This window comes from Lathamus discolor, chromosome 2, assembly GCF_037157495.1.
Source record: "Lathamus discolor isolate bLatDis1 chromosome 2, bLatDis1.hap1, whole genome shotgun sequence".
NCBI lineage: Eukaryota > Metazoa > Chordata > Aves > Psittaciformes > Psittacidae > Lathamus > Lathamus discolor.
Genome location: NC_088885.1, coordinates 111,077,401 through 111,103,758, shown reverse-complemented (window position 1 = coordinate 111,103,758; position 26,358 = coordinate 111,077,401). Strand labels below are relative to the sequence as shown.

Here is a 26,358-nt window from a genome sequence, read left to right as displayed (position 1 = left end):
GTTGAATGTTGTTCATAGGAATCAGGCATTTTTCTTTGAACTACAGCAATGTAAGGAACCGTTAGTCTTTTGCTTAAAGACAGAAGATCTGATTAAACTTCTTAGTAAGAGATCGTAGAACCTCAGCCTAAGTCTGTAAGTTACCTTGTCTACTCTGAAGTATTACTTTGTCTAACTTGAAGCGGTAGTTACTAACTGATGATACTGTGAACTAGACAGGCAGTAGCATCAGTTTTATTTTCTCCAGTCCCAGTATGTGGGAGAGGAGTCGCCAATGATTGCACCTGCTCTTTACAGTAGTAGCATGTGTACTGAGGAAAAGGAAGCTCTGCTGTTATGGGTATGTCTGCCTTATAAATGTAATTTGAATATGAAGTCTTTCTCCTTAGTAACAGCTCCAGTTACAGTGGTCTGTGTTGCACAGTGGTGAGTGGCACACAAACCAAATTCCTTTTGGATGAAACTAATGCAAAAGATGTATTTCAGTGGGCATTCAGGATCATGGTAGAGTCAGCCCACAAGAAGCCTCTCTGAATTGTAGGTGTTAGGTCTGTTTTACTTTTTGAGTACACTGCTGTTGTATCCATGCTATTTATAACCTTTAGAATCATAGAATAGTTAGGGTTGCAAAGGACCTTAAGATCATATAGTGCCAACCCCCTGCCATGGGCAGGGACATCTCACACTAAACCATCTCACCCAAGGCTACGTCCAACCTGGCCTTGAACACTGCCAGGGATGGAGCATTCACAACCTCCCTGGGCAACCCATTCCAGTGCCTCACCACCCTAACAGGAAAGAACTTCCTCCTCATCTTCCTCCTCATATCCAATCTAAACTTCCCCTGTTTAAGTTTTAACCCATTACCCCTTGTCCTGTCACTACAGTCCCTGACGAAGAGTCCCTCCCCAGCATCCCTATAGGCCCCCTACAGATACTGGAATGCTGCTCTGAGGTCTCCACGCAGCCTTCTCTCCTCCAGGCTGAACAGCCCCAATTTTCTCAGCCTATCTTCATACGGGAGGTGCTCCAGTCCCCTGATCATCCTTGTGGCCCTCCTCTGGGCTTGTTCCAGCAGTTCCATGTCCTTTTTATGTTGAGGACACCAGAACTGCACACAATACTCCAGGTGAGGTCTCACAAGAGCTTGAGAACTGGTGCTACAAAGGAGAGAAGCTGTTGCATTTGTTGGGCTGTATACAATTTGAGTAACAGCATGAACTTCTAGAAGAAGTAGAACCTAAGTGCTGCTTGGCAGCTGCCTTGTGACTCCATGGTGGTGGAAACAGTAGCAGCAGGGATTCTTATAGTCAACACTTAAAACTGCACTGAGTTCTGAAATGAAGCTGTTGTGCTTTTTTAAGTGTGTTTACATGAAAACTTCGAGATAAGTCTACTTCTTACCTTAGTTTGAGAAGTAATTTTCTGTCTTTTTTGTTAGATTATGCTTTAAAATGAGTCTTTCCTTCAGAATAGTTTGTCATCTCCAATGTTTAACCAAAACACTCTTTTAACAGGGAAGTAAGGCTAGGACGAAATGGTGTAGAAGAAATTAAACGCCACCTTTTCTTCAAAAATGATCAATGGGCCTGGGAAACCCTCAGAGACAGTAAGTGTGATGGACGTGGACAGTGGAATTGAGTGCAACCTCAGCAAGTTTGCCACTGACACTAGGCTGTATGGTGTGGTTGACACACTGGTGGGAAGCGATGCCATCCTGTGGGACGTCAGTAGGCTTGAGAGGTGGGCCGTTGCCAACCTCATAGAGATCAAGGCCAAGTACAAGGTTCTGCACCTGTGTTGGGGCAATTCCAAGACAAATGCAGTCTGTGTGGAGACTGGATTCAAACTGGCCCTGAGGAGAAGGACTCTGGGGATGCTGGTTGATGAGATGCTCAGCATGACCCAGCCATGTGCACTGTTAGCCCAGAAAGACCAACCGTACGCTGGGCTGCATCAAAAGGAGCATGGCCAGCAGGTTGAGGGAGGGGATTCTATGACTCTGCTATAATGCTTTTCTCAGAGACAGTGATCTGGCTTATTATGTTAGTAAAAGGACTGCCGCGTTTCTTTTAATGGAATGTAAAGTTTTGTTTACTCTGTACCAAGAAATGAGATTTCTTAGTCACTGAAGTGATTTAATGATTATTATCATACTATTCTACTTTTTCTTTATAGCTGTAGCACCAGTTGTGCCTGACTTAAGTAGTGACATTGACACTAGTAATTTTGATGATCTGGAAGAAGATAAAGGAGAGGAAGAAACATTTCCTATACCAAAAGCATTTGTGGGCAACCAGCTTCCTTTTGTAGGATTTACATACTACAGCAACCGTCGGTATGTATGCATAAAGTAAGCCGATGGTGTATTCTTTTGTCAACACTGTTTCTCTTACCAAGCTGTATTCAGAATCCTAATAAAGTACACTCTTTTGACACTTTGATAATAAGAACTAGTACTGCTAGTCATCAGTAGCTTAAAAATATCACACTAAATTTGTAAATGCCTTGCTCTGCATTGAGAACGCTATATAGTGGAGCTGCAGAAGCTAAGCAAGAAAAATCCACTGTTGCTGCCACTAGGCAGAGCCACCTGCAGAGCACTGAGTTATATATGTAGTCATGAATGAGGGATACGAATGTCACTTTGTGTTATTGTGAATTACTGGTCTTGAGCTGTATATGAAGATTCTATAGGTTACATCAGTGTTTTAGCATGTAATAAATTAAACCTTGGCTTAATAGAAATAGGATATTTTCTACTTGCCTGTCACCTGCTTCATAATTTCTTTTGTTTTCAAAGTACTCATCCACTGCTTAGTGAGATGGTGATTCTTTACAGTTTTCACTGTTATTTAGAAGACTTTAAATTGCATCATTTAAAATTATATTCATTCATACTTCCAACAGTCATTCTTGTAGGCACTATGGATAGCTATATCTACATTCAAAATCTCAGTAACTTTTTCTTTGAAAACTGCTTTTAATTGTGGTGGGTATCAAACTTAAAATGGGCTAAACCTAGTGGACTGTGTCAGAGACTATTAGTTTTAATAGCATTTCTGGATAGGAAAACTTTAAAGGAAATAAATCTGGTTTTCGTCCGTGCCTAGAAGAGGAACCACTTTTCCAAGCCTGTGGTGAAATTCTTTCCATCTCTGCAAAGAGTTGGACTTGTTGTGCTCTGCATAGTGAGGCATAGAAGGACTTAGCGAGCCTTGCATACAGTTTGTGGGAGTTCAGCAGTTCAGGAAATTCACCTACTGTTCTGATTGTAGTCAGTAATTTAAAAAAAACCCTCAAGTTTTGCCTTGCAGGAAGCTTTTGGAATGTATTATGAAGAAGGTGCAGTAGCATATAGAAGCTTCTTAATGTCGTAATTTCTTTCTTCCTCTCTTCCTTCTTGGGGGACAGTATCAGGGATTTAGAGTTCTAAGTGGTTGTGTTTTGTGGTCATTGAAGAACTCTGCCACTGAATACTATTATAACTTTGTAGGCATACTAGAATTAAAATGTTTTTGGCCTAGAACTGAATTTTGTCCCATAGTACTTTGATAGTGTGATAGTCTTGAGAAGTCTGAAATGACCATTCATACTTACTAAACCTGTAGTCATAATTTTTATTATTTTTGTACTGAAAGTAGTTAATTATTATTTTTTTAAAAAACATATTTAGAAAAAGTTGCACATTTATCATCCCCACCTCCTTCCATTTAATCTTATTAATGTATGCTGGAGTATTTAAGGAAACAGAAATGGAGGAAAATAATGTGACTTCTTCTGTCTTTAAAGTAGTACAATGTTTTAGTGTAGAATACTTTCTACACCTGTAATCTCGCTGACCGTAAATTAGGAAATACGGTTGTTTACTACTGAACTTCGCCTGTAATGCAGATTTTGGAATACTATCTGAGAACACTTTGTAGCCCCATCTGGCTTGTGTGCCTCTTCTGGATTCTGATGAAGCTGGTACTGTGCCTGTTAAAGTATCACATTCTCCCTGCTCCACATCCCTGGTGTGCGAGATACAGTGGCTTCTTGTACTCAGGATAGCAAGCCCTTTTCTGTTGCATTTCCTCCTTGTTGTTTGGTTGTCTGAAAGCAGTCTTGGTCTTTAATTTGACCATGGTTTGGGGATGTCTTTGATTTTGCTCTCCTTGATCTTTTAGAGAGGTTTTTGTGCATGTGAAAATACACGTGAAGCAAAAAGGATGATGTGTTCTTCTTCCTCCGTTCATATGTTGTAAAGCTTTTCCTTATATAATCAATTGCAGTAAGAGACACTTTACATTTCTGTAGCTCAGTTATCATGCCGAGAATATGACATCAAATACCAAACGAATTTGGAGATTGTAATTTGTATTTATTCCCCTGACTTTTCAGAATCATGACAAACAGAATTTTGTGGTATTTTTTGTAAACATGTATGTAAAATAAGAGCACTGGCTTCAGGGCATACTTTTTGTGTGTGGAACTCTTAGTAAGTTTGTTGGAAGTTACACAATCTGCAGAGTTCTCTTCATTGCTGCTACTTGCTGCATAAGTGCCTGAGTAAATATTTGTGGGATGGAAGCCAGTGAGAGTGTTGTAACCATGGAAAGCAAAGGTTGTTTTTTTTTTTTTTTTTTTTCAACGGTTATTAAAAAAATAAAAAGTGGTTGTATTGGTATTTGGCAGAAATCCTTTTTCTATGGTGGTCTTCAAGCACAGCTGTATACTTTACAATAAATTGACTTTTCCAATTAAATATGCTGAAATCTTAAATAATAGAACTGAAAAGGTCTGAATATGTTAATATTTGTTTATCCACATTTTGGAGCAAAAAAATCCGGGTGTTATGTTTTAGGATGATTGTATTGTGTTTGGACATTGTCTTCTTCCGTAACCTTGCTTTTAAACAAGTCTTTAAAGTAAAACTTCTTAAATTTTGCTACAGGTATTTAGCTGTCTCTGCAGAAAATTCCAATGACAACAGAACAGGCTCCAGTGTGGACAAAAGTGTGGTATGTCTCACCGATTTTTAGCTTTGTTGGGTCCTAGTAAAGAATCTATTGCATATATGGGAATAAACTGTTTGACTTGTAAATGTATTAAATAATTTTAATGCTTGGAATATGGCTAATCAATGGATAAATTTTGTTTAGTTTGGCCTGCCTACTAAAGTTATCAGAAAAGCAGCATTTCAGTTCTTCATGTAACATTGGTTTTCCTAAATTAGGATAAACCAGCTGAAACGGTGTACTCTTTTTGTGGAACTGGATTCACATTTTTTATCTTTAGAAATATCAAAGTGTTTATGCAGTGTTTTTAGAGTGCCTTATGGATCCCAGGTGTATGCTGGCTTTGTGGCAACCATGGAGACTGGACATGTGGTGGGAAGCTTGAGCTTTCCAGCAACCCCACCAGTTTTAACTCTGAAACTGGACTTCCTGTGAACTAACTTGGGAGGTAGCAGATAATGTATGAAGCCTGGGTAAACTGCTCCATCCTAAGGGTGCCCCACGAAGCTATTAGGAATTGGGGCACTGAGCATCTGCATGTACCTAGCAAGAAATTTTCAGGGATTCTTTCAATTACCGCTTTGCAAGCTTCTCGGCAATACAGTTTCCAGGAGGGTATGCTGAGGTGAAAACAGGTGAAACAGGGCCTGCTTGGATTCTCTGCAAGTTCTGGTGAAATCAAGCTAGTCCCTTAAAATGATGTATTTTTTTATATATATATTTTACAAATTACAGTCTTTCCAGAAGAAAACATTGTCAAAAATGGGTAATTATCTCTAAATCTTCTTGGCTTTGGCTATGATTTTGGTTTGTTCTGTCACGTTTTCCATTTAGAGTAGAAGAGAAGCAGGTATCAATGTATGTTCCCTTTTCTTTTAAACTTGCAATAAAAAAGTGTTAAGGATAAACTTGCAATAAAAAAGTGTTAAGGATAACAGAGAAAATTTGTAAAGGGCAGAGGACCTGGTTATGAACTTTATTGTGCTAACTGATTTGATTAAGCATTGAAGTGTGTTAAGTTCTTCATATGTGTTGATCTGTTCCATAAATGTTGTTTTCCTCATAAACATTTGGCTGTTGATATGGTAAAATTTAAAACAGAGCCAGACTTTAAAATACTTGCAGATACTTAAAGCTGTGTGCTGGCTTTTGGTTGACTTTGAAGAGAGTTACTAAATGGACTTGGCATAACTAGTGGGATACAGGCACTTGCATGTAGTTTAAGAACCCTCAAGAGTCCTGTCCATATTGTCAAATGTATTTGAATGCCTTGAGATTTTAACAGTTTGGGGAGGTGAAGCTCTTAGAAGGATGTGATATAGAAGGGTTTAAGTAAGCGTTAAGTCCTGACTACAAGGTACTTTTACAGTTGTTTCTCAGCTGTTTTTCTTTCATTACATGCTGCAATGAAAACGGTAATGTTGACACATGGTTAGCAAATTAATTAGTTCTGAAAATATAGCACAAGATGTTACCTGGTCTCTCTGTATCTTGGCACAGTACTGGGCATCTTCTGGGAGGGACTGAGTGCCAGAAATTCCCAAGAAATTCATTGCATTTTGCAAGCGTGCAAAACTTCACAGAATTAGGCCATGAAGTTGGACAAAAAATGGAATTTGGTGTCCTTCAGCTGAATTTCAAACCCCTGCGAAGATCTGATTATTCGGGTTTCATGCTACAATAATCACATGTAAACAGTTCAGATATTAAGAAAAAGGAGAGTAACAGATTCTTTTGCACTGTGCCTTTGGTTTTCTTCACTGTTCAGGGAGCAGAACCAGATGTGTTGTGCTGTGGTGATTAAAAAAACAAACAACCAATCCCTCCCAACCCCCAGCCCCCCAAATGACAAAACAAACAAAAGTATGGCTGTTCCATAGGGATTTTTGTCAGCTTCTCTGCTGTAGGCAGGCTTTCCCATAGTCATTTCTTCCCCTGCCTCATACTCAAAAGGGAAACTTAACAAACTGAAACCTAAAAGAATGCTTTTATACAGAGTTAATTGTAACTCAGGATTTTCTTACAGTACTAATTTGTCTATTGAGATCAGTTTGTGCAAAACCTCTCTGGAATCTTGTTGTCTCATGCTAATATAATTAGGCTGCTCAGCAAGCTTAGGGAGGCTCCTTGGGGTACAGCACTATGAAAGAATCCAGAGACAGAAAGAAGCAAGAGGAGGCACTAGAGGGCCAAACTAGTAGGATTCAGTACAGAAATGCCTTAGTTGCCAGATGTCTCTTTGGACCCCTTCCTCATCTGTTTCATTTAGTTCCTCTATACAGCCTGTCTGGAAGGGCTGTAAAGTTAGTAACAAAGAAATGGAAGAGCAATTATGTTGGAACTTCTTTATCCTTTATTTTTGTGCATTAGCTGTATTCCCTTTTTATGAAAGTGAGAGCTAGACTTTAAAGAGTCTTGCTTCTTGCTTTATTTCTCAGTGGTTTGTACCAAGGAGATCAATGTGTTGTATACTGGTCCTCCTTCCTTTTTCCTCAAAGTTTAGATTTGGAGGCCGTCTCTGTGGTTTTTGATTACAACCGTTGCCTCATCCACATGGTGTTACGTTGTATGTCACACCAGTAATTGTTTTTCCAGAGCTGTTCTGTAAGTGCTGAGAAGTCTATTTCTTCCAGTATTTCTTTACTCTCTCAAGGCTTTGTAATAAGTAGTGGTAAATATATAGAATAGTGGTGGATATATAAAATATGTAGTTTCTGGTTAGTCCCCAGTTGCCATGCTTTATTGTTGTTCTTTATCTGAAAGCTTCAGAGCAGCTTAAGGAGGTAGAAGAAAGAAAAAAAGGAGGTGATGAGAAAGGCTCTCCAGTTCTTGAGAGTACCTGGGTGCTCCATACTTTTATTTCCTACTAAAATGGGAAGGAGAACAGATTGCAAGTAGCAAGTAAGAAAAACACCTGCCTGGAAGTATGCAAAAATAATCTCACCTACAACTTTCTCATTTAATACGGATAAAGCATGCTATAATATGTCTCCAAGCATATAATTGCATCTTACTTCAGGACTGTACCAGAGGGCAGTCCCTTTTGACGACGCTTATTGCTGCTATCAAGAAAGAATGAAGACAAGCATAATTTATCTCCTCTTCATGATCTTAGTGAGCAGTTTTAGTTTCTGTAAGCATATATTGTGGGAAAAGGAAAAAAGAAGAGGCAGAGGTAGGAGGAAATGTTCTGTTGCTTTTCATTCTAGGATGATTGTGTGTAAGGAGTCAGGCAATTGAGTTTTTGAAGTTAAAACACTGAACAAGAAAGCAAACGATCAGAACCACTTGATTATGTTTCTTTGAAAAGAGCCTAAGTTAGGACTGTAGTTCTTCTCTATGCACTTTCAAGAGTGTTGAGGTGAGTGTGGGAAAGAAAGCTAAGGCTGAAATCCTGACAAGGTCAGACAAAAGGCTTGAAAAAGTTGAATCAGCACAGGCTTGACTTAATACGAGATTCCTCAAAGTTGACAACATCTTTCTGTTAATTGAGGATTTTGCTGATGTTGGAGTGGTATTATTGTGCCCAGAGGTCTAGTAGAAGGTAGATATTTTGAGACTACATGAAAACAATGAATTTCTGAGTTTATCTTGCTGATAAACAGTGTGTTCTATACAGTAATGTTCTGCATTAACATCTGAAGTTTGTTACTGCTTTCCAACCTTAGTACAAAGCTAGCTGGAAAAATGATCTCTGACTAATTATATGTCAAGAGCATTTTCTCCCCATTCCTAATAATTCACAGGCTTGGTTCTTCTTCCTGAACTTGAGAGCTTGAAGATGCATTGCAAAATACATCTGTGGTTCATGCTGGAAAAGGAAATTTTGAGAATAATTAAAAGGCTTTCTTTTATCTTAGCAGTAATACCTTTAGTCTGATTCTGAAGGTAATTAAAACAAGAAGGATTTGATTTAGCTTAACTCTGTGAATTTTAATAGAACTATTCAGAACCCTAAAATTTTATGTGCATGCAGGTGACAAAATTGTTTAATAGTAAATGTATTTCTTGTAATTAACTTTTTTAGATATATTTTTTTTGGGGGGATCACATTTTAATAGGATAAAAGTTGCTTAGATAGAAGTTGTGATACAATATAAGCAGCATTGAATATTCTGCAATGCTTCTTTGAAGTTTTAAAATTTAATGCATGTTCTTTCATGTACAAATGTATATTTAAAGCTGGAAAATATGCAGAAGATGATCTATGAGTTGGAAGAACAACTACATAATGAAATGCAGTTGAAAGATGAAATGGAGCAAAAATGCAGGTGAGACTTAGAACTTTAATTGTGTACATGATTTAGATACATGTAACACTTCAGTTCTGTATTACTGCTTTAGGGATTACTGGGATAATACTAAAAATGGTACTGTAATTCTTCAAGGGAGTTCCAAACACAAGCTTAAGTCATTCTAAACCGATATTTAAATAGTTTTATTGAATGTAGTATGAAGAAAATGTTTTGTTTTCATTGGCAGCCATGTAACACATTTTCTTTCTGAACACTTGAATGTTTGCATTTACCTGGTTATCTCTGATGTTTTATTGGACTGAGGTGCATAATGATCATGCTGATTTTAAAAAATACTGTATATACACCATGTATTTGATTATTAAAACTGTCTGGTTTCTAAATACGTGGTACTTACTGGAAAAACACATTCCTCTTTTTTTCTTTTTTCTGGTGACTGATAGGTAAGAACAACCATTTGCTTTCTGAAATCTTGTTTCTACCATGTTGAAGAAGTAACTGAGTGAGAATTTGCTTATTCCATAAGCTACGTGAACAGTCAGTTGGGATTCTTCTTTTCTGATAATTAGGAATTTTTACTCAGATTCCATGCCAATTAAATTCACCTTCAGTTAGCTTCTCCTTTTGAAGTCTTTTTCTTGAAGGGCTAAGTAAAGCTAGGAGGCAACACTAGGCATAAGATATAGGAAAAATTTAGGCTTGTGTGTTAGGACCACAGAGTGTAGCTGTACAGATTACTTATGTGTTAACTGGTTGCCAAAATGGTCCAGTGTGAATTTGAACTGTGTGACACTTGACACTGTCGCTTACTTAAATGCAGCTTCGCTGTTCACATGATGTGATGGCTTTCCGCAAGCAAAATGTACATTGCTTGAGAGATACTTAGTAACTGTCTTCCTGCAGTACTACTCAAGTTGTCAGAGCACAACTGTGTCTTCTGGTATGTCATACTGTTTACTGCAGATTTGGTAAATAGGTTATATTGCTACTTACTACACCTGCCAGGGTGCTTTTTGTTCTCTTTCTGAAGACGAATAGCTGGCTACAAAAATGCAATGGGTATGTCAGTTAACTGAAGTTTTATTATGCACCTCACTATCTCTATAGTACTATGTTCTAATATATTGCTTCAGCAGGGGGACTTTCAAATAATATTATTCAAGTATATTTATCCGTAATAGGGAGCTGTTGAATTCATGAACCGTTTTAGCTATTTGAAAAGTTCACAACTAGGGAAGTTCTAGCAGCTTCCTGGGCAATTATAATTTTAAGGTAACCTGTTGTGTACATGAAACTGCTTTTACATTTGGAGATTAAGGGAGAAAATATGGAACCTAAAGTTTTGCACCTGTAATCTGCAGCAAAGTTGATAAATACTTAATATAATTTACAAATTATTTCCAGTAATTGTTTTTTGTTCTAATGCAGATATTAATTACAAAATAGCAATAGCCAAAATATAAATGTTCACTTTAGTAATGGTCTCAAATTATTTCATTAGGAAGCCATTATGTATAATGTATCCTTCTCAAACATGACGTAAACGATTTTATTTTCAGATCTTCAATCATAAAGCTGGACAAGATCATGAAGGAACTGGATGAAGAAGTAAGTTTGGTTTTTTTTTTTTTCCCTCAGTGAACCTTTCTTAGTTGGGTAAAGAAAGTGGATAATATTTTTATGACTTAAGATATTTCTTCTGTGATTAAAAAATGGTCCTGAGATTTAATTTGAGATGAAACCATCATGTTTCAATAATGTAGGACTGGAAGATACACTTTCATTTGTGCAAATTTTCAAAAGCTTTTTTTGTTTCTGCACATCATGCTGAATTTTGCTTTCTCTGCTGAATGTTTTTCTTAGTCACAATTCATCACAACTTCTTTAGTTTACCAAACCAGTTACTCTAAAAGTTAATGTACGGATGGTTTTCTTTTGAGTCCTTATGTTGTCTTTGAATGTTAATAATTACTTACTTATAATCACATTAATGATAACTTTTCTAGTAATTTCTTTAACTTGTCATGTAGAACTTAAAAGAGCTGTCTTTTCTGAAAACCTTTTAAAGGAAGCAATAAACTCACTTATTGGTTTCCTTGATTAATTAGTTGCAGAGATAATGGTCTGAGAATCATTCCTTAAAATGTAAATGGAAAATACGAATGCTTTTCATTTTAGGGAAATCAAAGAAAGAACTTGGAATCAACAGTGTCTCAGATTGAGAAGGAAAAGATGGTATTGCAACATAAGATAAATGACTACCAAAGAAAAATTGAACAAGAGAGTGAAAAAAGACGAAATGTGGAAAATGAAGGTATGCTTTGTTGTTCAAACATCAACACTGATGAAGTGTATGATGTGTTTTGGGGAATAATTCACTTCCTTAGTATCTTAAGTGCTATGCAACTTTAAATATTTTTAAATAATGGACATAAATTTTGAGCTTATTTTTATTTGAACACAATAGTTTTGTGTTTATTTCCAAATTCTGTTCTCTACAGTATGTGGCGGTGTTCTGCAAACACAAGATTTGACTTAGAAATGTATGTAAGAAGCAAAAAGTCAACAAAAGACATATTATATGCCAAGAATTTGAGTGTGTTTGTATAAAAACCCCAACAAACACAACAAAACAGGAAACCTAAGGAATTTTTTTAAAGCTGATTGATTCTGTAATTTTTCTTTAGTGTCCACGCTAAAAGATCAGATGGAAGACTTGAAGAAAATCAATCAGCATTCACAAGTTTCAACTGAAAAGATAACACACTTACAAAAACAAGTATGTTGCTTCTGTTCATTGTCTTTATTTCTTTGGTTTGAGAAGCAGTATCGAGCATTCAGATACAACAAAACTGGTCCAGGTATCTTTTATATTTGATAATCTTGTCTGTTCTGTTGTAACAGCTAGAAGAAGCAAATGATTTGCTGAGGACAGAATCGGATACAGCAGCAAGACTGAGAAAGGGTAACACAGAAATGAGCAAGTCACTAAGTCAGGTAGAATCACTGAACAGAGAACTCCAGGAAAGGTGCAGAGTTCTAGAAAGCACAAAACTGCAGGTGGAGAAAGATTATTACCAACTTCAAGCAGCTTTGGAGTCGGAACGAAGGGACAGAAGTCATGGATCTGAAATGATTGGCGAACTACAGGGTAATTCTTCTGTATTTATACTTTACCAAGAAAGTTGTGGTGGCCCTACTCTTTTAAATAAAGTACAGTTACATAAAGGGAGGAAAGCCAACCTGCAAATCGAGCGTGACTTAAAAGAGCCGTTTCTGGAGATTGGGTCTGGCTTCTGGATCATGTCTGAGCAGCTCTTGGGAGGGACGATACCAAAATCAAAGAGTGGGAAACACCACTTACAAGTCTATGGGGCTGCCCTGACTAAAAATCTGAGTAGTACAAAAATATGAAAAGCTAATACAGTGCTAGAGGAGACACAACGCTGCTTTACTGCCTTGTTGCAGTAGCCAAGTTGCCGTACTCTGCACTTTCTCATGTGTGGAGAAAGCTATTCTGTTTTAAATTACATTTGTTTTCTTTTATGATGCTTCTGCATTATCCTATAAACAAGACTAAGAGCAGGATGTACAAATGGCATGAGAAAACAATTCTGCGCGCTTCAAAATGCATCTTTAACCACATCCAACTCAGCAGCCTGCAGGAAAAAGGATGTTTTTCTCAAGAGTGTATGGTTAAGGTCCTCTGCTGTTATTTACCCAAAGAGCTTTACGTAATTCAGTTACTCATAGAGCTGTTTGTAAAAGCAAATTTAAAATGAATGAGAAAAACGTAATATTTAGGAAGACTTCATCATCTTCCATCTTGTAATTTCTTGTATGTTGCCAGGTTGTCTCATTATACTTAAGAACCAAGTGAAGCAGGCTGTATTATAGTCAGATGTAATTGAACTGATAGGTGTATTTTTGTGTACTGTATTTAAGGTATTAAACATAATATGGAGTAGTCCCAAATATTTTTTGTGCATTTATTTGAAAGGAGCTAATGCAAATTCTTCAGCATAGAAATACGTACTACTGCTTCAGCCTATATGCTACTACTTTGGCATGTGCATGCGCGCACACACACACACACACACACACAACTACTGCTGTTACTACTAAGGCTTTAGGGGGGACCTCACTGTGGTCTCCAGTATTAGAAGGAGGCTAATAAGAAAGATACAGAGAGACTTTCTACCAGGGCCTGTAGTAACAGGACAAGGGGCAATGTTTTAAACTGAAAGAGAGTAGATTCACATTAGGTATCAAGAAGGCATTCCTTATTGTAGAGGTTGGTGAGGCACTGGAACAGGTTGCCCAGAGAAGCTGTGGCTGCCCTGTTCCTGGCAGTGTTCAAGTCCAGGTTGGATGAGACTTTGAGCAATCTGGTCTAGTGGAAGGTGCCCCTAGGTGGTCTTTAAGGTCCCTTCCAACTCAAACTATTCTGTGATTCTACCTAGTATAAGCTTCTGATACCAGACAGGGTCTTGTGCCAGATGCTGGGGGGATGGGAAATAGTTCCTCTATCCATGGCAAAGCACTTGAGTCATAATTAGGTGAATACATATTACATTAGTATCTGCAGATTCATGTGAGAATGATTTCTTGTGTAATGTGCCTTATCTATATATTAATGGAGTTCACACCAGAAAGGGGGCTTGGCTTGTTACATAGCATAGCAGAACTTGGATTAATGGAAGAAATTATGTGTATTAGATATTGGAAGTGATGGAAGGTGGGTACAAGTTTTGCATGTGATTGTTTCTTGTGAATCGTTACTAATTGCATGCATAAAAAGTGGCTAAAAAATCAGTTTCCTTTACAATGTACAGCCTTTTCATGTCTGAAAAATTTGAAAATGTAAATAGCTTAGGGCCCCAGAAATCAGTAAAGCTTAAAAGGCCTGGTGATCGAAGTCAAGTAACTAATACTGAATGATATTTCATTCCTTATGGCAGTTCGGATTACAACTTTACAAGAAGAAGTAAAAAACATAAAAAACAATCTTGAAAGAGTGGAAGCAGAAAGAAAGCAAGCACAGGATATGCTTAATCATTCAGAAAAGGTATGGCAAAACGATGTGGAGGCTGATGTTTGTTCTTTGTCAGCTTTCAACTATTTTCACATAGTATTTTTTGATGTTGTTAAATCCTGTGTTCTTCCTCTAAATTAGTCTTGTGCTAAATTGATTAACTAAACAGTGCTAATTTACAATCTCAGGATGGTAGGTCTCACAAGTCCTCAAGCAGTTCTTACTTCTAGCTTTGGGCATAAAATTAGTGTTTGTCATTTACTGCCACTGATTCAAGGGTGCTGCTAATAGCAAGTAATTTTTGTTCTGCCTGCCTACCTGTTGCTGCAGAGTTGAACTTGTTAAAACCATGAGATTTTAAGTATCTGCTTTTACTGGATTTTAATTTGGCTGGGTCAGTGCCAGACTTTTTGACCAGTTTTGGAGCTGAACTGTTTCAATGGTAGCATGTTCCCCTAGTATCTCTGATCCCTGCCCCAACATGGAAGAACAAGTATAAAAGGAAATCCTGCACCCTTTTACCAGATAGGCTACATAGTTAGCTCTGTGCTTTGAGGTCAGGTAAAGACTTGCTGTACCACGTGGTCTATCCAAATAAGCCAGAGATATATGACTACCTGTAAGGGAAGGTGCAAGCAGTTATTATTCTCACTTGGTGTTATTTGAAGCAGCGGTCCAAAAGCAAGTCCCTGTCTCTCAAAGCTCAACTCCAGTGCTTGTTTCATGAGTTACTGTTAATTGCTGGCAGTCCCAATAGTGACATAAGAGTTGCATCCAGGCAACAATAACTCAGATTCTTCCTCTGTGTTCTAGTGTTGTCAGTGGATTAGTTGTATATTTCCATTCTCTTACAAACGTATAGACTACTGAAAAAAGGTAATAAATTCTTTTCCAGAGCACTAAGTACAGTTTTTGTCTGCTACCATTCTTTATTAAGCATGGAAAATAACATGGATTTCTTCATAACATAAAGTTAACACTGAAAAAGGGAAGAAAGGAAATGTGATTCCCTCAGATATTATAGATATCTGGTAACTTTTTTTTTTTTCTTGTATTTAGGAAAAGAATAATTTAGAAATAGATTTGAACTACAAACTCAAATCATTACAAGACCGGTTAGAACAGGAAGTAAATGAACACAAAGTGACTAAAGCTCGGTTAACTGACAAACATCAGTCAATAGAGGAGGCAAGATCAGTTGCAATGTGTGGTAAGTGTTTCTTGCAAGTTGCAGGTAAATACGTAATAAGTTATTTTGATTATGATATCTTAAAACACATAATATTAAAATGTAGTACTCTTATACAGGTGTTTAGTCCCTTCTATAAAGAATGCATATCAAAATTGTAAACCAGAAAGCTACACAGTTTAAATAATTTTGTCTAACCTGGTACTTGTACCATAAAAATTGCATTATTTCTTAATGCTTTGAATATCTTACTTGGTTTGCAGTCAGAGCCTTCCTTGGCTTCTAAAAAGCTATTGGATCTTGAAATCCTGGCATTCCTAAGCAGAATTGAAAGAATGCATTATCAAGGAGTATTCACTCTTGTGTAACTACATCAAAAATATTGGTGTTGTGTCAGGCTTGTCTGAAGTGGTGAAGTTTCTTTTATATATAAATATCCATGAGTCAAAGATGTGTCTTGACATCTTAATTGAATACATCAGGTTTTCCTTGTGAATGTCATCAGTACCTAGATGTGTAGTCTGTAACTTTTCAGAAAGTTAACACAAATGGTAGCATTTGTTCTTTTTTGCTCTACTATCCATTCCTGGAAATGAAACGTTGCCTTTATTTCACAATGATTACTTCAAGAATCTGCATTTTTTTAATTTATTTCGCTATCTATCTTTCAGTTGTCATGATAATATTCCAGTGCTTTGAATGCAAATTGGAATTTTTTTTTTTTAGTGTTTCTTGCAATAATGCCAGGAAATTTTTACTCAGTAATCAGTCCAACAGCCAAAGAGTTTAAATAGCTGAACAAAAGCACCTGTAAATTATTAGAACATTTAAGACTGTTTATCCAAGCACTCTTGCAGAAGCTACATACTCATATTTGTTGTTTTTTCTTTTTTTAATCTTGTTTAGAAATGGAAAAAAAAATAAAGGAAGAGAGGGCAGCAAGAGAAAAGGCAGAAAATCGAATAGTTCAAGCTGAAAAACAGTGTTCGATGCTGGACTTTGACCTGAAGCAATCTCAGCACAAACTGGAACACCTTCTTGAGCAAAAGGAGAGACTGGAAGATGAAGTAAGTAAAATGTTCATCACTAGCAATTTTCTATATAAATAAGAAATTATAGTTGCACTGGGAAATGGAAAATTAAATTCACTTACAGTGAACTGTGTAATACACTTCTCAATAGTAGACAGTTGTTGGCCTAAATAGTGCTAGGTAGTTTCTGCTTGTTTCTTAGCTCTTCGATGCCTTACATATTTGAGCCGTCAGTTTCTTATAATGCTTTTTTTTGTTTTGTTTCCATTTCTTTTTTAAAAATAAAAAATTGATTGTGAATTTGACTGTGTAGTCTAATGGGTTTGGATGGTTTGCAGTTCTGAGTTTGCATTTTCCAGAAAAGCATTTATTCCAGGAAACACAATTAGAATATTGAGTGTGAAAACTAGGTATTATATATTATATACCTTTTTTTTACAGGACACTGGGAATGAAGGTTGCAACACCTGTTGTATAAATTAGTTTTTATATAGCTGGTAGGCTGCGGTTCTTTCTAGGATGAGAAGTTGTCAGGATCTGAAATCCAGAGAGAGGCTTGCGGGACCTTTCAGCACACAATTTGTGTTTCCTCCATTGTTACCTTTAAGATAAGATAAAACACATTTGGGACTTTAAAATAAGCTAAGTATGGGGAAGCTTTATTACCATGCAGTGTCATATCAGTACGTTCTGTAAGGGCAGCAGCTTTCCATAAGATTATTGCACTGAAGTGATTGGAGATTTAGGAATATTTTTAATACTGTGCAACATGTAGCATCTAGGCAATGGTATTTGAAATAAAATAATCCGTATATGAAACACTTTCAACCACATGGAATTGGTTATTCAGCAAATGCTCCTAAATTGAACTATTTCTCTTTTAGGTAAAGAATCTAACACTTCAGCTGGAACAAGAGACCAATAAGCGAATAATGGCACAGAATGAATTAAAGGCACAAGCCTTTGAAGCAGATAACTTGAAGGGTTCCGAGAAGCAGCTGAAACAGGAAATCAATACGTTGTTGGAAGCAAAGAGATTACTGGAATTTGAGTTGGCTCAACTTGCTAAGTAAGTAAAAATCTGAAGTAAAATGGAAAAAATTGCTTAATTATACATGTACTGTTCTGCCTGTTCCTGTTAGCAAATAAAGTTCTCTGGTGCATAGGCATTTTTTCCTAAACTAAAAGAGTATTTTTAGCTGCATGTTATGATTTCTCTATGTAGCCATCAGTGTTGGAATTTTTTTGTTATGAGCTATAATGCGGAAAAATTCTTGGCTCATCATGCTATGTCAAGGCATATATATGTACATGTGCCATTTTTATTTGACTGCCTTCTTTATGGTTGACTGTGATACTAATTAAATCATGTGGGACTTTTAGTTTTACTATGGGGGAGTCAATAGCTCTTTTCCCCCTTAACTACCTGATTATTTCTCTTAACATTTCTTAAGCTGACTAAAAACTTTTTTCATTAATTAGGCTTCTGTCATATGGTCCTTCAGGTGACTTAAGAAGTACTCTAAATGGAGAAATGTTGGCTTCTCAATTACATTCTGAAATGATCATCAGGGTAGAATAAGGAATGTAATTAAATCAGAATTTTAGGATACACTGTTGGTCTTTGTAATAACATGTGCAAATGTAAGGTCTTTGTAGGATGCTGTTCTGGTTAGAAATAATCTTTGTCATTTGTTAGTAGCTGACTTTTTACATGCTTTCCTTCTTTATTGCCTCAAAGACAGTACAGAGGAAATGAAGGTCAAATGCGTGAGCTTCAGGATCAGCTTGAAGCTGAGCAGTATTTTTCGGTAAGACTTGCAAAAAATTGAGTGCTACATTTTGACATGAAATCATTGAACAGTGAATAGTTTGACATTAACATTCTTTAAATGTAACTAACCAGCTGACATAAATCAGCAATTCACAAAATACAAGCAAGGAACAAAAAAATGGAGAACATTAGACAGTATCTAGTCTGTTGCTTTGTATTTGTTTGTCAAATCTTGTGTATTGAGTAACTCTTATCTGAATTCATCAGAGTAGTTCCTATCTTGAGCTTGGTGAAGACATTTTTCTGATACAATTGCCAACTTTTGTAGAACCTCTGTACTTAATGGAATATATTCCATGCTACTGATCTACCATAAGTGTAATTAAGAACCATAGATCAAGGAGCATTCTGCATGTATTCCTTACCCTTCTAAAAAGATACCTGCTCTGACCTGAGTCCTTTAAGAGCCTTATTTGGTACTTCAGGTAGCCAAGATGTGTATTTCATAGACTTAGTTTTATCTGTTTAATTTCTGTGAAAAGCAGCAATGGTATGAGATGCTCTACAATGCCTGACCTTCAAATACTTTTGTAAGTATGGGCATTCTCATTTCACTTTGGGAAGTACTTTTAAAGTTCGGCTCTTCCTTGGAGGGGCAATTACTAAACTGCATATGATTAATTTCATTATGTGTTACAGATTTCTGTGCATTTCTCCATAACATACTGCTAATAAGATCTAGAGTATTGTTTCATTCTGTTTTCTCTTTTTTTTTTTCTTTAGCACGTAGTTCAGATGAGACATTTCAGTCTGAACATTTAGCAAAAGTACTTTACTATAGAAGATAAAATTTGAACTTTCAGAATTACTGATGGTAGTAATAACAATATAGTAATTGAGAATGGAAGTAGTTCGTGCAAGTCAGACAGACCTCTTGAGTCAATTATCTGGAAGAAGTCAGTTTGCGCACAGCTTATGGTCTAAGAGAAAAGATACATAGATACAAAGAGAATACAACAGGTGGAAACACAGGACAGCATTAGCCTTATTTGGCTGACATTTTGAGAGAGTGATGCTACAAGAGGATGCAGTTTTGTCCTGTTGTCTCGAGAGATGTGCTCAGCTGAGTCCTAGTGCATTCCTTCCCATTTGTCATCTGGTTTTCTTGTACAACTGTGCAGGAAACCAGACTAGAAAATAGAAAACTAACCTGGTCACCTCAGCTCCCTGCACAAGGGGAACTGAAAAGGAGCATCTTGGACAGGCAGGAAGGAGGAAATGTCACTGAAGACAGCGCTGGCACGTGCTGGGGTTTGACAAATGCAAATGAACCCAGTACCAAAACAATGAAGAATTTAATATGCAATTTGACTAATGATTCTTTATGCTTTCTTTTACAGACACTTTACAAAACACAGGTTAAGGAACTGAAAGAGGAAATTGATGAAAAGAATAAAGAAACTCAAAGAAAAATGCAGGAATTGCAAAATGAAAAGTATGCACATTGTGTTTCTCAGATACACATAAGTTTTTCCTTGTAGTGTGGTCTCACTTATGAAGATTTTAACTGTTTAATTCCTTCAGAAAAAGTCAGGTCTTCAAAAGGGTTCAAAATTCCTTGCAAAATGGCAAATACATTGAATTTTGTCTATGCTGACTTCCAAAGCCAAATATGGTTATTCATATTTGCTTTGGACTCCGTATGTAATATCTGGAAAAGGGAATGATGATGTCTGAGAATTTAGGAAGATGCAGAAATTTGAAAATACATTCCAATTTGTGGTATTCATCTTGCTTGTGTAACAACTTCTTTATTTGATTGTGTTATCTTAGTAATTACTGTACTTCTATAGCAAATAATTCGAGAAAAAGGTAATGAAAATACTTTGAATTCTAGGTTTAGTACACTTCCGATTACAGCACAACCAGTTAATCCAACAATGATTAATTGCGATGTACCATTTTCTAAGTCAGCAAATAAGGCAAAAAGTTTAAGCTTGGTTTTCCAATTTATTAATTTAATATATATTGATTCTGAAGGAGACTGTAGTCTTATGAATGAAGCAAGTTTCTCTCTTCTGAAGTTTGTGTCAGTTGTTCTACTTGAGCATCGGCAGGATGTTATGTACAGTGTTTGTGATGCATTTCAATGCGTAAAGGAAGGGAGAAAGAATTATGTAGGAAGAAAACACCTGTCTGTGCAAAGTTGTTCAGGAGCAAGATCCAACTTTAAAAGAAAAAAGAGCAGGAGGTGGGAGGGTGGTGTGGTTTTGGCTTGGTGGTTTTTTTGGTTTTGTTTTTTTTTTGTGTGTGTGTTTTTTTTTTTTGGTGGGGGTGTTGGTTGTTTGGGTTTTTTTCTCTTGTTTTTTGGATTTTTCTTTTTATAGATTCCTTTTTTCCCTGGGAATTGTGACAAAGGTATACTTCAGTAGTTACCTGTTTTGTAGTAGAGGCCCATATCTGCTACAGATGTATCAAATCAGTGGACTCCAATACGTATTTCACTGTGTAAATATCTTTATATTTTACAGTGCAGGAAGGGCATCTGTCATGAGCCCATACTGCAGTCATGGATTGCCACTTCTGTCTCCGCATGCTGTGGGCTGTGTCACCTGTTGCTGAGTGCATCTGACTCCTGGGTGCTAGTTTGGTCACTGTGCTTTGTGTGGGTTTCTTTGGAGACATATACAAGGAGCTCTGCCTATACTTAAAGCATGAGCAAGAAAGTTTGGCTTGTATGCTGGACGGATCAGATGCGTATATATTAAAGAGATTCTGCACATAGGTTAATGTCCCTGCCTCTCAAGCTGTGTAGATAGAATTTGCAAGCCTTTCTGCAAAAGGTTGCCTAGAGAACCACTGTATATTTTCAGAAACTCTGTGCAGTTTTCATTACTGTTAAAATGATGTGGAGCGTACATCTTCATGAGCAGTAATCTTGTCTGAAGTAGCAGCTAATACTGATAGGTTTAAATATCTTTTGATGGGCCACATGGTACATGCAATTTAATTTTTTTTTATTCCTCAAAGGCAGGAGAATTTGTCACACCTGCTTTCCTAAGGGTTGGTGTTTCATGGAGGATTGAAATTTTAATTGAATTGTAGTAAGCTTGCTGCTGTAGCTTGTGTGGACAGTCAAAAATACAGGAGTACAGAGTGTGTTTTTGTAAATCTTGTTCTTCTTTAGAAACTAAGATAATGACAGTCAGTGGAGTGGTTTAATTTGGGATTGTTAGTCTTCCTGAAAAAGTTGAGTGTTCTGTGTAGAACAAAATGTTCATGTTCTTTTTACAGAGAAACGCTCACTACCCAGTTGGATTTAGCTGAAACTAAAGCCGAGTCGGAACGGTTGGCACGAGCACTCCTTGAAGAACAGTATTTTGAACTAAGTCAGGAAAGCAAAAAAGCAGCATCAAGACACAGGCAAGAGATGACTGACAAGGACGGCATCATCAGAAGGGTAAATTATTGCACTATAATTAGTATCTATATAGATCTTCCAGCTGAAAACAGAAAATGTTTTTATTTTAATTTATGAAGTCCTGTCATCATAAGTGATAAGTACCAAAGTTTTGGACTTGTTTGGAACCTTCAACATATCAATCCCATCTTGTGAACTCCCAAAGAAATGTAGACTTGATGACATCTGAGGTGAAGCCAGAATGAAAATCAACTGAATGTCTTCATTTCAGTTATTAAGCCTTTTGTGGTTACTTCTTCTCATTGCCCAATGTGTTATTTCAATCTTGTAAATTTGTGGAACAACTCTTACTGTAGAATAAGTCTTGAGTTTCTTACTTGTAATATATTAAAAAAAACAAAGGGCAAAAAAACACCCACAAAAAACCGCAACAAAACTCTGTGTGACGATAGCAAAAGCTGTGTTTGTTACACTTCTCTTTGATAAGCTTGAAATCTCAGAATTGCCACCATTTCTTAAGAAGCATTTAGAAGACTGGAATACCTTCTTGGCAATATGATTTTTGGTTTCAGATATTGTAATAATTTTGTCAGACACTATTTCTATAGGCTTCAAGCAAAACCTTTTTTTGGGGCTGCAGTTCTGTCTGGTTTTTAATATGTATTTAAGTGGCTGACAAAGTGATCTTGACTGTGGCAGCTACCATACTGTAAGTGTAATGGTTTTCCTTTCTGGTCTTTATTTTGTAAACCTATGTACATATTTGCCTGTGTATGCTCTGACTTACTCCAAATTTAGTTCTTTTACTATGCTAATTTAAACCTATTTTTCATGATACATGACTAATTATTTAGCAGCAGATGCCATATATGTACTTTAGCCTTGCATGCTAGAGTTGTATCATCTATCAATTGCTTTTCTGTCTGTATTCAGGGGATCAGGCTTCTAGGTGCTACTTCTTCCAAAGTACCAGAAATTCATGGGAAATTTCCACATTCAATAACAAACAATCTAATTTTACCACAGTTGGGTTTTCAGTTCCATACTGCACTGTTGTCAGCTCTGCAAAGATAATCAAAAAGAAAAAATTCTTTCTGGGAGAGGTGTATTTTGAGCCTTCTCGTAAATCGAGACAGCTTAGAACTACCTTTTTTTATTATTTATTTAAATCCAAGTTGGAAAGGTAAGCAGATTTTTTTATATATGATCTGAGGAAGGCGTTCCAAGCAAACGGCTGTTAGAGTTTTAAGGGTATTTAATAGTATTATAAATATTTTTAGAATTGATGGCAAGAATTCTTTATTTTAAAATGTGTCTGTTTTCATTTAGCTGGAAGAAACTAATAACACGTTAACCAAAGATGTTGATTTAATAACAAAGGAAAATTCAGAGATCAGTGAAAAAATTAAGAAACAGGAAGAAGGTATGTCGTATTTGGAGTTTTAATTCATCTGTTATGAAGCATATGTGGCAAAATGGGAAATGGGAGATAACATTGCTGTTTGTCTTCCCTATTATTTGGGGCTTGATAAAAAATCATAGTCATTGTTTTAATCTTGAAAATGTATCCTCCTTGTAAATCACAGCCCTTTTTGGCAAGGGTAGAAAGGATCCCAGGAACTACCAGCCTGTCAGCCTCACTTTTGTGCCTAGGAAGATTGTGGAACAGATCCTCCTAGAAGCCGTAGGAAGGCGCATGGAGGACAGGGAGTTGATTTGAGACAGCCAGCAGGAGTTTCTGCTCACACTCCCCTGTCACTTTAAGTTAGAACTAGTGGGCATAGTCAAGAATGCCTTTTCACTACAGGTCATTCTTACGTTCAACCCCCTTCTGTCAGCCATGCCCTTGTGTGCATGAAAGTTACTGAAGTATTTTACTCATTTCATTCTCAATGAGCAGACTGGAGGTATGATTGAGAGATTGTCACACACCAGTTACTTGAGTCTACCAGAGGAGTTTGGGGAAGCATATAACAGAGTCATTCCTCATTTAAAGAAAGCCTTTTTTTCCTGTTTACTTTATGCCTGGTTTAAGAATCTGTACTGAATGTGGGTCCAGTTGTATCAGTCTTATTCTGTGTAGGTACTGACTTGATAATTTTTGGTAGTGCAGAAACACTTTTGGTAGTGCAAACATGAAAGAAATGGGGTAACAAACTTAGTCATCATCAGGAAAGAAAAATATTTATGTTGTCTTGGTGTATATATGTATCTCTCTCTCTCTATATATATATATAAAATATATACGTTTTGATGCCTTCCTGATTATATATATCTCTCTGGTCATTTTCCATCATTATAGTAGCATTAAACTAATAACCTTTATTGCTATTTTATTTGTATTTTACACATCAAGTGATACAACAGGAAAATGGAGGAGGAAAAATAGATGAAATTGTAGAAATGATTAAGCTTAGAAATATTTACTTTGTCCTAAAATGACTCAGTTGAATATTATTTTAACAGAATACAAAATAAAAAAAGAAGAGGAAATCAATAATATTAGAATGCATTATGAGAAGAGCATTAACACTGAAAGAACTCTGAAGACACAGGTATAACTTTTAATGCAATTTAATAACAATTATTTTGCATATCAGATTTTCAATTTATTGGGTTTTTTTGTATAATTAACCCTTAGTTCCTTTGAGATTAACTGTATATTAACCATGGTGTATAATATGCATTCTTGATCGATACAATCAAAAGAATAATTTGATGTTGTTTACTTTTCATTTTTATGACTTACTGTTGTAAGTAAGGGTCATTTATGTTGGTGAAGATTTGGTTTTTGATTGAATCCTATAACTAGAAGAACTTGGAAGTTCTGTATGAAGCATGCTTGCATCTAGCATTTTTCTTACTGGTTTTCCTATTTCTTAACAGGCTGTCAACAAACTGGCTGAGATAATGAACCGGAAAGATTTCAAAATAGACAGAAAGAAAGCGAACATGCAAGATTTGAGGAAGAAAGAGAAGGAAAACCGAAAGCTTCAGTTAGAACTTAATCAAGAAAAAGAGAAATTCAATCAGATGGTAGTGAAATACCAGAAGGAGGTCAATGAAATGCAAGCGGTAAAATCATCTTAATATTTTTGTCACATTGTGGAATTCTTTCCACAGGAAAAATGTACAGCTCCTAGTCTGCTTGAAAAAATGGCAACTTCTGTTCCAGATGTTCTAGGCTGCAGAATTCTAGTGAGGCAGAGACCTTAACAAATGTGCAGCTGTGCTTGTTCTCATTCATTTCCTCTTCCTAAATTCTTAACTGTGGAAGTTATAAAAAGTTACACATTATGAAAAAGTTATACATTATGAAAACTAAAAAAAAAGTACTGTTTTTCATGCTATTCGTGCAGTTTATTTCATTGCAGGTTGATCTCCTTTGCAAAACAAATGGTAATTTAAGAGTTAATCTGACTGTGTGTTACTTGAATGTGTTGCTGGATCTTTGATATTTAACTTTTTTCCAAAGCTGAACAAAAAATTCTACTATAATAATTTATGTTAATGCTATCAAAAGTATCAAGAGATATTAAAAAAAATAGTAAGTTTTGTTTTCAGAATACCTTGCTGTCATATTTTTGAAATCACAGTAACTATGCATGTGTATATACATACAGCAACTAGCAGAAGAATCTACATACAGGAATGAGCTCCAGATGCAGCTGGATAGTAAAGAGAGTGATATAGAACAACTACGAAGGAAAATCTTGGACCTCCAGCAAGGAATGGATTCTACCAGTGTTGCTAGTCTCCAGCCAGATGAAACAGATGGAAATCTTTCAGGTAAGAGAAAAGCATATTTGAACTACTTGATTTTGTGCATACACATAGTTTCAGAAGGTACCGTTTCCAACAAGTTACTACCTTTAAAAATCTTTTGTCTTTCTTTTCCAGTAGCGCCTATCCACTTCCTTATTTTTTGTATTTTATTTCATAGCTTAGCTGCTTATATTTAAGTCTGAATTTCTTTCCGCATCACACTTCCCACTGTATAGCTTGCCCTTAGCATAATTTTTATCTGCTTTTATGGAAGGAATATCTTTACATCTGCTGCTGTTTGCATATAGTGAATACAATGTGCAGTGTCCAGTGAACAGAATACAGGGCCAGCACTTCCACAACACTGTGACTGTTTTTTGTATTTTGAATGCAAAATTACCTTGATCTTGTCTGTTCTTACAGTCAGGTAGCACCATTGTGACACGTGGCAATAAAATGTGAAAAATACTCAAGGAATTTTCATAATGCTGTTATGGTTGTATGGAGCTCTGATTTAGCAAATTAAAACAAGAACAAATAGTAATGTAGTTTGCCATTTCCATGACGTATCAGTTCCAGGCATTATATTTTGAGACGCACTGTTACGCTGATCAGTGATCTCTTCCTCCCCAGTGTTTTAAAAGTGCAATCAGTTAGTGCTTTCACATGATCCACTTCTGTATCTCCTAGATACAGGAAAAAATGTTCAGTGGTAATAAGCTGTGCTTAACAATTTCCAGATGTTGGAGCTAGGTTTATATTTTTGCGTAGTCAAGTAATTTTATAATTCATCATGAAGTTATTAATAAATTGTCTTACAGTCTGATTTTTATTGTAGAAAAATATATTCAAGCATACAAAAATACAATACTATTTTGGGTATTTTA

At 36.3% G+C, this 26,358-nt stretch overlaps 1 protein-coding gene across 1 annotated transcript in view; it reads left to right on the top strand.

The window, feature by feature from the left end:
* Positions 1-26,358, top strand: part of ROCK1 (Rho associated coiled-coil containing protein kinase 1) — an 84,634-nt gene that overhangs the window by 43,861 nt on the left and 14,415 nt on the right. Inside the window, exons 9-27 of the mRNA XM_065668092.1 lie at positions 1,518-1,609; positions 2,179-2,338; positions 4,937-5,003; positions 9,183-9,271; positions 10,816-10,864; positions 11,435-11,570; positions 11,944-12,035; positions 12,161-12,407; positions 14,218-14,324; positions 15,351-15,501; positions 16,387-16,547; positions 17,396-17,580; positions 18,253-18,322; positions 19,686-19,780; positions 21,580-21,745; positions 23,036-23,129; positions 24,173-24,261; positions 24,593-24,781; positions 25,330-25,495. Coding sequence (XP_065524164.1) covers positions 1,518-1,609; positions 2,179-2,338; positions 4,937-5,003; positions 9,183-9,271; positions 10,816-10,864; positions 11,435-11,570; positions 11,944-12,035; positions 12,161-12,407; positions 14,218-14,324; positions 15,351-15,501; positions 16,387-16,547; positions 17,396-17,580; positions 18,253-18,322; positions 19,686-19,780; positions 21,580-21,745; positions 23,036-23,129; positions 24,173-24,261; positions 24,593-24,781; positions 25,330-25,495 — 2,405 coding nt within the window. The remainder of the gene's footprint in view (positions 1-1,517; positions 1,610-2,178; positions 2,339-4,936; positions 5,004-9,182; positions 9,272-10,815; positions 10,865-11,434; positions 11,571-11,943; positions 12,036-12,160; positions 12,408-14,217; positions 14,325-15,350; positions 15,502-16,386; positions 16,548-17,395; positions 17,581-18,252; positions 18,323-19,685; positions 19,781-21,579; positions 21,746-23,035; positions 23,130-24,172; positions 24,262-24,592; positions 24,782-25,329; positions 25,496-26,358) is intronic.